General features: G+C 35.1%; 1 protein-coding gene and 1 non-coding gene across 7 annotated transcripts in view; one reads left to right on the top strand and one right to left on the bottom strand.

Annotated features, from left to right (window-relative positions):
• LRBA (LPS responsive beige-like anchor protein) overlaps positions 1–13023 on the top strand; it is a 687888-nt gene that overhangs the window by 111749 nt on the left and 563116 nt on the right. For 5 of the 6 annotated variants that reach the window (XM_057725704.1, XM_057725703.1, XM_057725702.1 and 2 more), the window contains 4 exons: positions 2626–2794; positions 5038–5117; positions 6421–6483; positions 8856–8953. In XM_057725704.1, coding sequence (XP_057581687.1) covers positions 2626–2794; positions 5038–5117; positions 6421–6483; positions 8856–8953 — 410 coding nt within the window. Of the gene's footprint in view, positions 1–1460; positions 1481–2625; positions 2795–5037; positions 5118–6420; positions 6484–8855; positions 8954–13023 lie in introns of those variants that run through there. The other variant, XM_057725705.1, reaches the window with a different exon arrangement.
• Positions 8433–8539, bottom strand: LOC130850670 (U6 spliceosomal RNA). The gene has a single exon (XR_009053014.1). It is a non-coding gene; the product is annotated as a U6 spliceosomal RNA (small nuclear RNA).

Genomic DNA, 13023 nt, shown 5'->3' with positions numbered 1-13023 from the left:
ATTTTCTTTAATCTCCTCTTTAGAATTTGGTAATATTAAACTTTTCTTTTAGCCTTCTGCTTTGTGTATCCATGAGGGGTTATATTTAATTTTATTATAAAGGTAGTTATAAGAAAAGGCAGATCCAAAGTTTGACCTGAAGGTCATACAGTTTGGGGGAAGAAGGAGCTTTTTAAAAAAAAAGAATACAACGTCCTGCATGCAAAATTAGGTTTAGAGTCTTGGAAGGAACATGTATAGATTGAGTGGGCATGAAATTTAAGCTTCATTAGCTTCATGGTAAATTCACCTCTGGTTACTAAAGTTCAGGGTATGGATATATGAATCAATATTTGCTTTTGGAAAAGGGTGCTCACCGTCATTTATAAAGTCCATTTAAGTTTGATCTGCTCAGAGACAGGCTTTTAAGTGACCTAACAAGAGAGAGGAATTTTCTTGTAGATAGTCATTTTTCGTTTGTTGAGCGGCTACTTTATGCTGGGCACTATGGTTACAGTGGTGAGCAAGACGGATCTGATTCCTGCCCTTGTAGAATTTAGGTGTAATGGGAAAGACAGTTGTTAATGTGTAATTTGTGTGGTTATTAGGTTATATAAAGAGTGACTGAGGAAAGGTTTATTCATATGAATATGAGTAATCTTGAGGTCTCCATTCTTATTTACCTCAATATGTTGCTGTTAAATCCTATTCATTTTTCTTTAACTATGGTATCATTCTCAGTAGATTGACTTTCTCCACTTTTCCATATCTTTACCATTTTTCATCAAAATTCCTTTATGCTTTTAACATATCACTCTCATCAGATCATTTATTAGCCCCCAGACTTGTAATGGTTTCTCATTGTTTTCAGAATAAAGTGTTAGGTCTTCATGCCAGTTCTTTTTAGGCTTTCTGTGTGAAAAACTCAGTTGTCCCCAGTGGCTTGGTGGGTACCAAAAGGTTATTCTAGAGCAGTGATTCTTAATCTTGGCTGTCTATAGAATTAGTTGGGAGTTTTGTTTGTTTTTTTTAAAACAGGACAGGGCCCAGACATCAGTATTTTCAAAATGTTTTTCAGGTATTTTAATGTACAGTCAAGATTGAGGATGGTTGTTCTAGATCTAGGGAAACTTTTTGTAGCATCTACCATTTTTCTGAAATTTCCTCTTTGTTCTGTCTGCCTGTTGTTCTACTCATCTTCAAAGCCTACGTTAATACTTACTCTATTAGTGAAGCTTTTCTTGACTATTTTAGCTTACCCTGACATAATTTCTCTGGCCTCTGAATTAATAATATTTAATAGCTCTATGGCACTTGTTTTGCAGTTAATTACATATTGCCACATCACCTTTCTTACGTTTCAGTAGGTGTTTTTGTTGCCTTTTTTTCCCACTTAAATTTGTGTGTATTTTTTATCTCCTTCATTAGATTTTCAGCTACTGAGGGACAATGTATATGCCATTGTATTTTCGGTAATACAGTGCTACACATATAGGTGGAGGTAAATATTTTCTGAATGACTGAAATAGCATGGTTAAGAATTCTAACCATGTCATAGAAAGTGCTATGTATCCTCAATGACAAGTAAGCTGCGCCTATCCATTCGAACAGCAGTAGCTATATCAAAATAATCTTATGTTTCAGCAAGTCTGTGGATTATAGCATATTTATAGTTTTCTAAATTACAGTCATCTTCCAAGCCTCAATTTTAAGTGGTTCAGAATCTGCCACTCTTTACCATATGTCATTACTGGTTGAGTCCCTAATTCATTTAATCTTGGTTGTTTATAAGTGCATCTGGAAGATAGGCACCTAATTTTTATCTTCCAGGGTTAAAAATGAAAATGCCCTCAGTGTCTGGGAAGGTAACATAAATGTTCAGTTGTAAATGATCAGGAGTAATGTAGGTTTTGGCCAAATTTAATGCCCAAGTTAATATTGTTTAGTTTATAAAGTACATCCACTAGTAGTACAGTGAAAAATTCTTGATTCTGATATGAAAGTAGAGCAAAAGTGGTCCTTATTTTGTGCTGTTATGAGTACTAGAGCATAGTTGTTTGTAAATTTTAGAGACTATAATGTTATAATTAGTCTTGTAGTGATGAGCTGTTAGAACAGAATTCTGTTTCTCTAATATTTCTTAAGGTAGGCTTTACATGTTTTTGTTTTGACTTTTCTTACTTTTTTTGGTTACTCCTATTCTTTTTTCTTTCTTTTGAGTCATTCCAGTTACTAATTTTCTCCAAAACAAAGACAATTTCTAGCTTTTGAAAACAAGGATGCATAGCATAAGTAGTAGGTTTATTACAAAGAAGTTATGTAAGTTCGTGAATAATTGCTGATTGCTAAATAGGAACTAAACAGGTTTTTCCATGGGATAGTGCTGCAAAAATTTGATATATTTGGGGGTGTTTATACTGCTACTGTAAAAGAAGCATTTGCTGAATTTGTTTTATAAGGAGTATGTGTGCTTGTATGTGTTGGTGGATATGTGTTATATGTTAGCATGGATGTTATTATCAAGCTAAGCAGCTTACTTTTTGGAACAAGTATGGTCCAAGTAGAGCAGCCTGAGGGTATTACTGGAAACAGGGGTAAAGTGCTGGTTAGCTTCTTTGATTTGAGCTCTTCATTTTGATTCTCTAGGTTCAGCTGACACTCTATACTTACCTGTCTACGGAATTCATTGGTACTGTCAACATATATAATGCCATTCGGAGAGTTGGAACAGTGCTTCTCATCATGCATACACTGAAGTACTACTATTGGGCAGTGAATCCTCAGGATCGGAGTGGTATCACCCCAAAAGGATTAGGTATATCATCTCTTTCTCTATTTTATGTTATATATGTGGCAAATCAAGATTTTTTCTTCCCTCCCTCCCTCCCTTCTCTCTCTCTCTCTCTTTCCCTCTCTCCTTCCTTCCTTCCTTCCTTTTTTCCTTCCTTTCCCAATACAATTATACTCTTCTGGCAGTTTTCCTAAATCTCATCATAGCAAAACTTGATTTTAATCTTCTTGATAATTTTAGTAGTGTGTCCTAAATTTTGGTTGCCAGAGGTTAATAACTCGCTACTTTTATAGAAGAATGCTACTTTTGCTAGTATGAGATGTTTGAGGAGCAAATATGCCTAGGATGATTTTTAAGGCATTGAGAATCAGAAGAAATTCTGTATTAGCAACTGGTATTGATGTTGAGTCCAGTTATCCCAATGAGAATCATTGACAACAGTGTGTTTTGGGAAATGGAGATTTTTTTGTAGGAGTAGGGAGTATCTGTTTCTAATAAATAATATAATGAAACTGCAGAATTTCAGTAATTTTTTTCCTGTATAATCGGGACTACATTTCTGGAAGGATAATGTTCATCATGTCAGTAGTTCACGGAACGGGTCAAAATAAAAATTTTAACAAATGGTGGCTCTTTTGGTTTTAAGTATTGCGGAACCTGTTTCATACTGGCTTATGTCATGAAAGAGGGTTAACCAGCTCATGTAAACTGGTAGTTTCACTAGGACTTGGTGCAGGGCTTCAAAATATGACCTTTGGATCCAGTTTATCTTCCTCAATTTCCCAGTTCTTCTGTGTTGGCTGTTTTCATGTAATGTCTCTCTTTTTAGTAGCAAGCAGCCACTCTACCCTCACATCCTCACGACTTTAAAAGAGTATTTGCCTGTATTGAGCATTTCCAGCAAAAGTCCCTTTTAGTCTCTCTGTTATTCACTGGCATCGTTTGTCCATCTGTGTGGCAGGTATTCCTCAGATTGCCCAGGTATAGAGGCCCTTCTTACCTCTAACACACATGATCTGAGTGTGAAGAGGGCCATTTCTTGAAATCAGGAAATAGGTTCTGGAGAGTCAAACAACATACATTCTCATTTTACTCAAAGACTTTGGTTGTTCAGTGATTTACAAAGACGAGGTTTCATATTTGTACAGTACTTTTTTTATCCCTTTCAAAATAAACTTGATTTATTCTCAGACAATATGCTATCTATAATTTAAAAAGCTATGAGGACATACAGAAGTTACATGATCTGTTTAAGCTGGCAAGGTTGTGGCAGATCTAGAACTAGGCCATAATTTCCCTCTGATTATTTCATGGTGCTGTAGGTGTGTCATGTACTGCCCTGGGTGTTAGTATTATATTCTGGCCTTGATTTTATAACTGGTTAGTGACCTTGGGAAAGTCTCATACTTCAAGTGAGAGAGCTGGACAAACTTTGTGATTCTATTGTAACTCTGTAACCTATTCTTTGTCTAGGAATTGTCATGTGGAACAAATTTTAAACAATTTTCTTCCTATTTTAATTGATCTGTTCAAGGTCATTGTGGTCCTGTGCTTTGGTGGTCCAGGAACTAGCTGCAAATAGTGATTAGTGGGGGGAAAATTGCAGAAAATATGAGGCAAACAAATACCTAAGTTAGGATCTTAGGACAATGGGTGTTTGATTTCAAAAGCTTTCTACTTGGGAATTATATGTTTGAGACATGAAAATTGACTTTAATGTGAGCCATGTGTGACCAAGGACTTTTTCAAGATGAGGAGGAGATGACAGAGGTGGTCAACACAGTGTTTCCCTTCTTCATGAACGATACTGTGTTGAGGTGTACTTTTTGAGATTTTTGTATTAGCTTATATAATGGTAACAATAGAAAAAAAGATGTTTCATAGGAAATTTACATATAAAGTTCAGATTTTCTTTTGCTTTTTTCTTTGTAAACTTATGTTACTATAGTAACATTCCAAGAGAGTCTTTTAAAACTAAATGTAAATTTGTTACCTCATTTTTATGTTTTGAAATTCCTTTGACCTTACTGGAAATCAAACATGTTCGTCGCAGTTTCTGCCTAACCCATTTTGTACATTTGGAGCATTGTATATACAGTTGCATGTGAGATTGAATGCTTGTCCTTCTAAAGGCATTAAACTCTTCCAAAAACTGACTTTTATATTTCATATAAATAGGTGGAAAAACTATTGGAAATGAGAATTTTATACTTAACTTTGAGGTTTTTGACGTATTCAGTATGTGTATATGTTTGTTTTTTTAAAAGATGGACCACGACCTAATCAAAAAGAAATGCTTTCTCTACGAGCATTCTTGTTGATGTTCATTAAGCAATTGGTGATGAAGGTGAGTTCATATTTCTTACCCTATAGCATGTGTGCATTGAACTTAAAATTTAACATAAAACACAATCTTGGTTTATTTACTGTTTGCTCTGTTAAATAGGTTTACGCAGTGGAAAATACTTTAAAAGATGTTTATTTCCTGGTTTGTTTTTTCTTGTTTCTTAGGCATATATTGATAAACATTAATGCAGAATTGGAAATTGATAATCATAATATATATTATATGAATTTCTGTTGGAGTTCAAGTGTATTCATTCTTTCATTCAGCAAATATTTACTGAGTTTCTATTACTTCTACTGTTCTTAGAAATGGTTATGCAGTAGTCAACAGAAATCCTCAAGGAGGTTTCACTTTTAGAGATTCCTTGTACCTGACATTCAGATTTTGAAAAATAATTTTCCTGTATAAATGTACCAGATAGAAATGATTACATTTTGTTCTATTTTATTCTACTATTGGTAAAGTAAAATTTAATATTATTTTTAAGGAAGGTGTTTTGATTTTAGAAGATGCCAATATATAAATATATTTGTTACCAATATTTTATTCAGTGTTTTCCTATATCATTTTATTTCTCATTCTTTATAATTTGATGCTTTATTAGCTGTCACATAATATTATGGTGAGTGGACCTGTTAGTATATCTTTCAGGATCAGATATCTTAGTTCCATTTATTAAAAAATTTATCCTTTAAATTGTTTGCTTCGATTCTTTCCTAGTGTATTTTGTTTCCTAATTCTCTTGCTGTTCTTTTTTGAGATTTCAGCTTTGTTTTATGGTTAATAATACGGTAGTTTGAAAATTTTCATAATGCATTCTTATTTAAAAGTACAGTGTTTTTCCCAGTGAAATTACTACTCAGTTTTTAGCACCTGATATTTTAACTTGGTAATTTTAGAAACTGTTCATTTTACTCTCCAAATTTAATAGAAAAAGATAAACCGAAAAATTGTCTTCTGTATTTAGAGGAGTGATAAGTGTGAATAATACCCTTTTATCTTTCCAATTATTATTATTTTTGCTCACTTCAGGATTCTGAAGCTTTACTAGCTAGGTTTTTATATATTATATGGTGTTGAAAACAGGACACTGATGTCTGATCTCTTTTGACTTCTACACTGTGTTATATACTGCATGTCTATAGTGCTTCCCCGAATTTTTATTTTAAATTTAGATTCTATATTACATTATCTTTTTACATTTATAGCAACTGACCAAGTTGACAAATCTATGTGTATAATTTCCCTTTTCAAAAAAGTTTTATATATGTAAGTATAAGACACTTATATTATATTTTTAAAGGATTCTGGAGTTAAGGAAGATGAACTGCAGGCCATTCTTAATTATCTACTCACTATGCATGAGGTAACATTTGAATTTTATATGTTGGGATTTTATTTTCTGAAGTTGCATTATGGGGTTTCTTAAAAGTAAAATAGTTAAAGAGATCTTTCATTAATGATGTGACTATAATGGAGAGTAAATGTATCTAGGAACTAAATCTTAGCAATCTTCATTTAAATATTTTTTTATTACCACGAGATGCCTCTGGGAATAATGGTGAAAGGCTTTAAAAAGTGTTAAAATTAGATCTCATTGACCTAATAGTAAAGTATACCAAAGAATACTTTCAGTGTATTTCCAGGAACCAGTGTAAGAAATGGAAAAATAGATAATAAAAATGATGAAAAATGATTGGACTTTATTTATTGAAAAAATTTTAATTTATTTATGGTTATGTTGGGTCTTTGTTGCTGCGCATGGGCTTTCTCTAGTTGTGGCGAGTGTGGGCTACTCTGTTGCGGTATGCAGACTTCTCATTGCGGTGGCTTGTCTTGTTGCATAGCATGAGCTTCAGTGGTTGTGGCTCGCCGGCTCTAGAATGCAGGCTCCATAGCTGTGGTGCACAGGCTTAGTTGCTCTGCGACATGTGGGATCTTCCTGGAGCAGGCATCGAACCTGTGTCTCCTGCATTGACAGGCAGATTCTTAACCACTGGGCCACCAGGGAAGTCTGACTGGACTTATAAAATCATAACAATCTTCCCACTGATTTTGTATAATCAAATATCGTTAAGTTAAACAACTCATTTATAGTTGATTTAAAATGATGTGGTTGAAAAGGAGGTTGAAAAATAAATAGGTTGAAATGTGTGGAGTTTTCTCCTTTATTTTTTAGCTCTGGGAAAATGTAATATATGCCAGATGTAGTCTAAGTAAATAATCTGATTAAACGTTTTAAATAAGTAAAATTTGCAAATTAATTTCATATAAAGCACAATACTTATATGGTAATTTATATTTCTGTGTTAAAGTTCATTTTCTATGAATTAACATATTTGCTACAGCATAAAATAGTGCCTTTTAAAATCATTAATAAATAAGAGATATGGTTTGTACCTGTGTTTGTTAATTGCGGCAGAAAAGAATGGGTTAAATTTCTTGATTGTATCATATTTGACTTAAACAGTAATAATTGTGATTTCTTCTTCGTCTTGGGTAGTCTATTATAATTTTAGATTTTCTTAACCCTGAAGGACCAAAATATTTCAGAGGAGAGAAACTGGAAGTCATAGTGATCTTCTGTTTTCTCTGAAACTATTAAATCAGGGATTTTTCAGGTCCTTCAGATAACACTTCCAAAGGCCCAGCGCCTTACTTCTACATCATTTACTTAGCATATTGAAAATTAAATATTCACGTAGCTTCCACAACAAAAATACAAAAGCAGTGAATGAAAACCTGGAGGCAGGGCACCACAGAGGTGACTAACTGCTGCTTCCACTTAATTTTTGGATTTGTAATGCAAAGTAGGCCCTAATGATATGCAGCAGAGGTTGTAAAGGATTTTCTTGAAATTTTTAGATTTCAGAACTCTTACGTGCTTGCTCCTGTGCTATTCTGCAAATGTTATCCAAGTGTACCATATACTTTGTGTTGACTCACTAAACATTTATTGATCATCTCTATCTTTAATACTGACAGCAGATAGTATACGAGAACTATCTAGTTATCATTTCCCAAAAGGTCTTCTTTTGGAACTAGTTTCTGGAGAGGCTTAGTGCACAAAATAGTCCCAGTTAAGTAAGTTTAGAAAGTGATACACAGTATGTTGCCCCCGCACTACTACTATATTCACAGCGTCTATTAGCATATTAAAACTTCAATGTCTTGCTGTAACAAAAAAGAACAACCAGTTCTTCCTCCTGCCTGCCCAATTTCTTTCTTTTTTTTTAAATTTTATTTATTTATTTATTATTTTTTTGTGGGTACACCAAGTTCAGTCATCTGTTTTTATACACATATCCCCATATTAAAAATATGGAATGCTTCACGAATTTGCGTGTCATCCTTGCGCAGGGGCCATGCTAATCTTCTCTGTATCGTTCCAATTTTAGTATATGTGCTGCCGGAGCGAGCACCCAATTTCTTGATGTATAATCCTTCCTTTGAAAAAAAACAGCCTGTAAATCAGTATCTATTATATCAATGGGATGTGTTTTAGGAAATCTTGATACAGTATAAGAAACATTTTATATCTTTGATTAAGAAATTATTGAGTATTTGGTGTTATGTATTTTGAGTTAAACAGATGAATATGTATATGTAAAGAATATGTTTGTTTAAAAAAAGTGTATAGATGTGTACTTTTTTTTAACAAAATTCATTGTTTGAGAAGTAGTCATTGTTCAAATAAGTTGTTTTTCTTTATTTTAAAAAATTCTAACATAATTTTAGGATGACAATCTAATGGATGTCCTACAGCTGCTTGTTGCATTAATGTCAGAACATCCTAACTCTATGATACCGGCTTTTGACCAGAGGAATGGGTTACGGTAAGAGTTTAACATTTCAAGAATTTTAATATATTTAATAGAAGAGATCAGTTCGAAATGACAGATTCTTAGATATGAAAATTATTACTGGATCTTATAAAATCAGTTAGGATGTAAGAGCCTTTTACTTCATGTCTTATGTTTTTTGAAAAGATCTTTAATTATAGAGGCTATGTTACTATTTAATATGTGAGCACAGATCAGGCAAATCATTCCAGTATTTTGTATCGTTAGTGCTATTATACAGCTATTGTAAGGTCAGATTCTTTACCAGACTTAACTTCAGGTTCTAGAACAGTAATATTCATTTGTGATCCAAGAGAAGATCTTTATCCTCCCTTTAAAACATAACTTCTTTCAACCCTAATCCCAAATCATCATTTTATTAGTCTGCTCCGGTCGCCTGAACAAAATGCCCTAGGCTTGGTGGCTTAAACACCAGAAATTTGTTTTCTCATAATTCTAGAGACTGTAAGTCCAAGATCAAGGTGCCAGCAGGGTTGGTGTCTGGTGAGGGCTTTCCCTTTGGGTTGTACACAGCCACCTTCTCGTTGTGTGTTCGCTTGACTTTTTTGTGTGTGTGCATGAACAGGAGGAGAGAGAGTGCAAGCTCTTTGGTCTTTTTTATAAGGATGCCTATCCTGTTAAATCAGGGACCCACCCTTATGACTTCATTCAGTCCTAATTGATTTCTTATAGGCCCATCTCCAAATACAGCCACTGTTGGGCTTAGGGTTTTAACGTATGAATTGAGGAGCGCACATTCAGTCTGTAAGAATCATCAATAACAAAAGAATACTTTTGTTTTAAATCTTTCATTTAATGAGAAGGTTTTTGGGCCACAAATGTTTAACAGCTACTTTGCTGGATGATCAGCTACAGTAACTAATTTAGTGATCTAATTATAATAAATTTCCCATATCAGTCCTCTATTACAAAGTTTTTATTTGCTACCTTTCAGTACTCCTTCTCTATAAGATAGAAGATGACTTTATACATTATACTTAAGGAGTGTATTTTCAGAGATTCCCAGAGAAGCTGAACCAAAAGGGTGTGTGTGCGCGAGGGTGAGAGAGAGAGAGAGAGGGAAGGAGGGAGAGAGAGAGTGAGGGTTGGAGGGAGGGAGGGATATTGTGATTTGTGTTAAGGAATTGGCTCATGTGATTGTGGAATACAAGTCCAAAATTTGCAGGCTGGCAGGTGGAGACCCAGATAAGAGTTGATGTTGCAGTTTGAGCCCAAAGGCAGTCTGCTGGCAGTGTTCCCTCTTCCTCTAGGGAGGTACTTCCCTTTTTCTATTAAAGCCTTCGACTATTCAGATGAGGCACCCACATTTTGAAGGGTAATTTGTTTTATTCACAGTCACTGATTTAAATGTCAGAGTAAATGCTGACCTCATAAACTGATTTGGGAAATATTCCTTACTCTTTAATTTTCTTGAAGAGTTTGTGTAGAATTATTATTATTTATTCTTTAAATGTTTGCTAAAATTTACCAGTGAAGTTAGCTGAGTGGAATTTTCTTTGTAGGGATGTTTTTAGCTACAATTCAATTTTCTTAATAGATACAGGGCTATTTAGGTTATCTGTTTCTTTGATAAGTTTTGGTAAGTTTCTTTCTATCAAGGAATTGTGCATTTCATTTAAACTGTCAAATTTATTGATATAAAGTTGTTCCTTTATTTTCTTTATTTCTTCCTTTTTTTAGAAAAAAAGATTTATTTATTATTTTATCTATTTGTTTAATTTTGGCTGTGTTGGGTCTTCGTTGCTGTGCACGGGCTCTCTGTAGTTGTGGTGAGCGGGGGCTACTCTTCGTTCCGGTGTGCGGGCTTATCAGTGTGGTGGTTTCTCTCATTTCGGAGCACGGGCTCTAGGCACACGGGCTTCAGTAGTTGCAGCACACGGGCTCAATAGTTGTGGCTCTCAGGCTCTAGAGCGCAGGCTCAGTAGTTGTGGTGCACGGGCTTAGTTTCTCCGCGGCATGTGGGATCTTCCTGGACCAGGGATGGAACCTGTGTCCCCTGCATTGGCAGGTGGATTTGTAATCACTGAGCCTCCAGGGAAGTCCCCCTTTCTTTTTTTTTTTTTTTTTAAGTCACTCTTCTGCATTACTCATCAGGGCAATGCAGATTTGTTTCTTTGCTTTTTATTTATTGGCTGTGCTGGGTCTTCGTTGCTGTGTGTGGGCTTTCTCTCTAGTTGTGGTGGGCGGGGGCTACTCTTTGTTGTGGTGCGTGGGCTTCTTATTGCGGTGGCTTCTCATGTTGCGGACCATGGGCTCTAGGTGTGCAGGCTTCAGTAGTTGTGGCTCATGGGCTCTAGAGTGCAGGCTCAGTAGTTGTGGCGCATGGGCTTAGTTGCTCCGTGGCATGTGAGATCTTCCTGGACCAGGGCTCGAATCTGGGTCCCCTGCACTAGCAGGCAGACTCCTAACCACTGCGCTACCAGGGAAGTCCCCCCCTTTATTTTCATTTAAATATCTGAAAAGCCAGTAGTGATTTTAACTCTCTCATTTTTGACACTAATAATTTTTCTTCTTCTTTTTTTCTTTCAAGTCAGTCCTGGCTAGAGGTTGATCACTTTTATGCATTGTCACTGTTTTGAGATCTTTCTTCTTTTTGAATATGGGTTTTAGTGCTTTAAATGTCTTCCTAAGCACTTTCAGTTTAATGCCATTTTTATTCAGTTCAAAGTACTTTTTTATTTCTTATTTTATCTGTGTGTTATTTAGAAGTGTTTTCCAGAGATCTTTTTATAGTTGAATTTTTATTTAATTTCATTTTTGTCTAGGAGGATCTTTGTATGACTTGAATCCTTTAAAATTTATTGAGACTTGCTTTGTGGTTCAGAATATGGTATATCTGGGTAAGTTTTCCATGCGCACCAGAAGAGTGCATATATTTTGATGATGTTGGATGGAGTGTTCTATAAATGTCAAGTACACTAAGTTGGTTGATAGCATTCTTCAGATCTTCTATGCCATTATTACCTCTTTGTCTACTTGTTCTGTCGTTTACTGAGATATGATTATTGAAATCTCTGACTATAAATATACATTTTTCTCTTTTTCTTTCTTCGTAGTTTTATCATTTTATCATGTATATCAGATATTAAGTATATCTATATTAAGGATTTTTATGTCTTATTGGGGAATTAATGCTTTTATAGTTATATAATTTCCTTTGTCCCCCCTGGAAATGTTTCTTGATCTGAAATCTACTTAGTTTGATATTTATATAGCTAATTCAGCTTTCTTTTGCTCTGCATTTACATGGTATGTCTTTTTTTCCATTCTTTTATTTGTAACTTTATAGTTAATCGAATTTCTTGTTGACAAGATGTGATGGCTAATTTTTTTAAAATAAATTTATTTATTTATTGGCTGCATTAAGTCCTTGTTGCTGCACACAGGCTTTCTCTAGCTGCAGAGAGCGGGACTACTCTTCGTTATTGGTGTGCGGGTACTCATTGCAGTAGCTTCTCTTGTTGCAGAGCGCAGTTTCTAGGCTCGCAGGCTTCAGTAGTTGTGGCACATGGGCTCAATAGTTGTGGCTCACGGGCTCTAGAGCGCAGGCTCAGTAGTTGTGGTACATGGGCTTAGTTGCTCTGAAGCATGTGGGATCTTTCCAGACCAGGGATTGAACCCATGTGCCCTGCAGTGGCAGGTGTATTCTTAACCACTGCACCACCAGGGAAGCCCTGATGGCCAATTTTGTGTCACCTGGCTGGGCCACAGTGCCTTGATATTTGGTCAGACATTATCCTGCTTATTTTTGTGAAATTATTTTTTGAATGTGGTCAGCATTTAAATTGGTGGACTTTGAGTAAAGCAGGTTGCCATTCATAATGTGGGTGGGCCTATCAAATCAGTTGAAGGCATTAATTAAAAAAAAAAAATTACTTCCCCCAAGCAAAAAGGAATTCCACCAACACAGTGCCTTTGGACTTATGTTTTCCTCAATCTCCAGAGTACTTGTCTATCCTGCAGGTTTCAGACTTAGCCTCCACAATTGCGTGAGTCAATTCTTTAAAATAAATCTCTCTCTCTCTGTATATATACACATCGTG

The sequence above is a fragment of the Hippopotamus amphibius genome, chromosome 3 (assembly GCF_030028045.1).
Source record: "Hippopotamus amphibius kiboko isolate mHipAmp2 chromosome 3, mHipAmp2.hap2, whole genome shotgun sequence".
In the NCBI taxonomy this organism is placed as follows: Eukaryota; Metazoa; Chordata; class Mammalia; order Artiodactyla; family Hippopotamidae; genus Hippopotamus; species Hippopotamus amphibius.
Note: the sequence above shows the minus strand (reverse complement) of the source record. Positions and strands in the feature narration are given on the sequence as shown.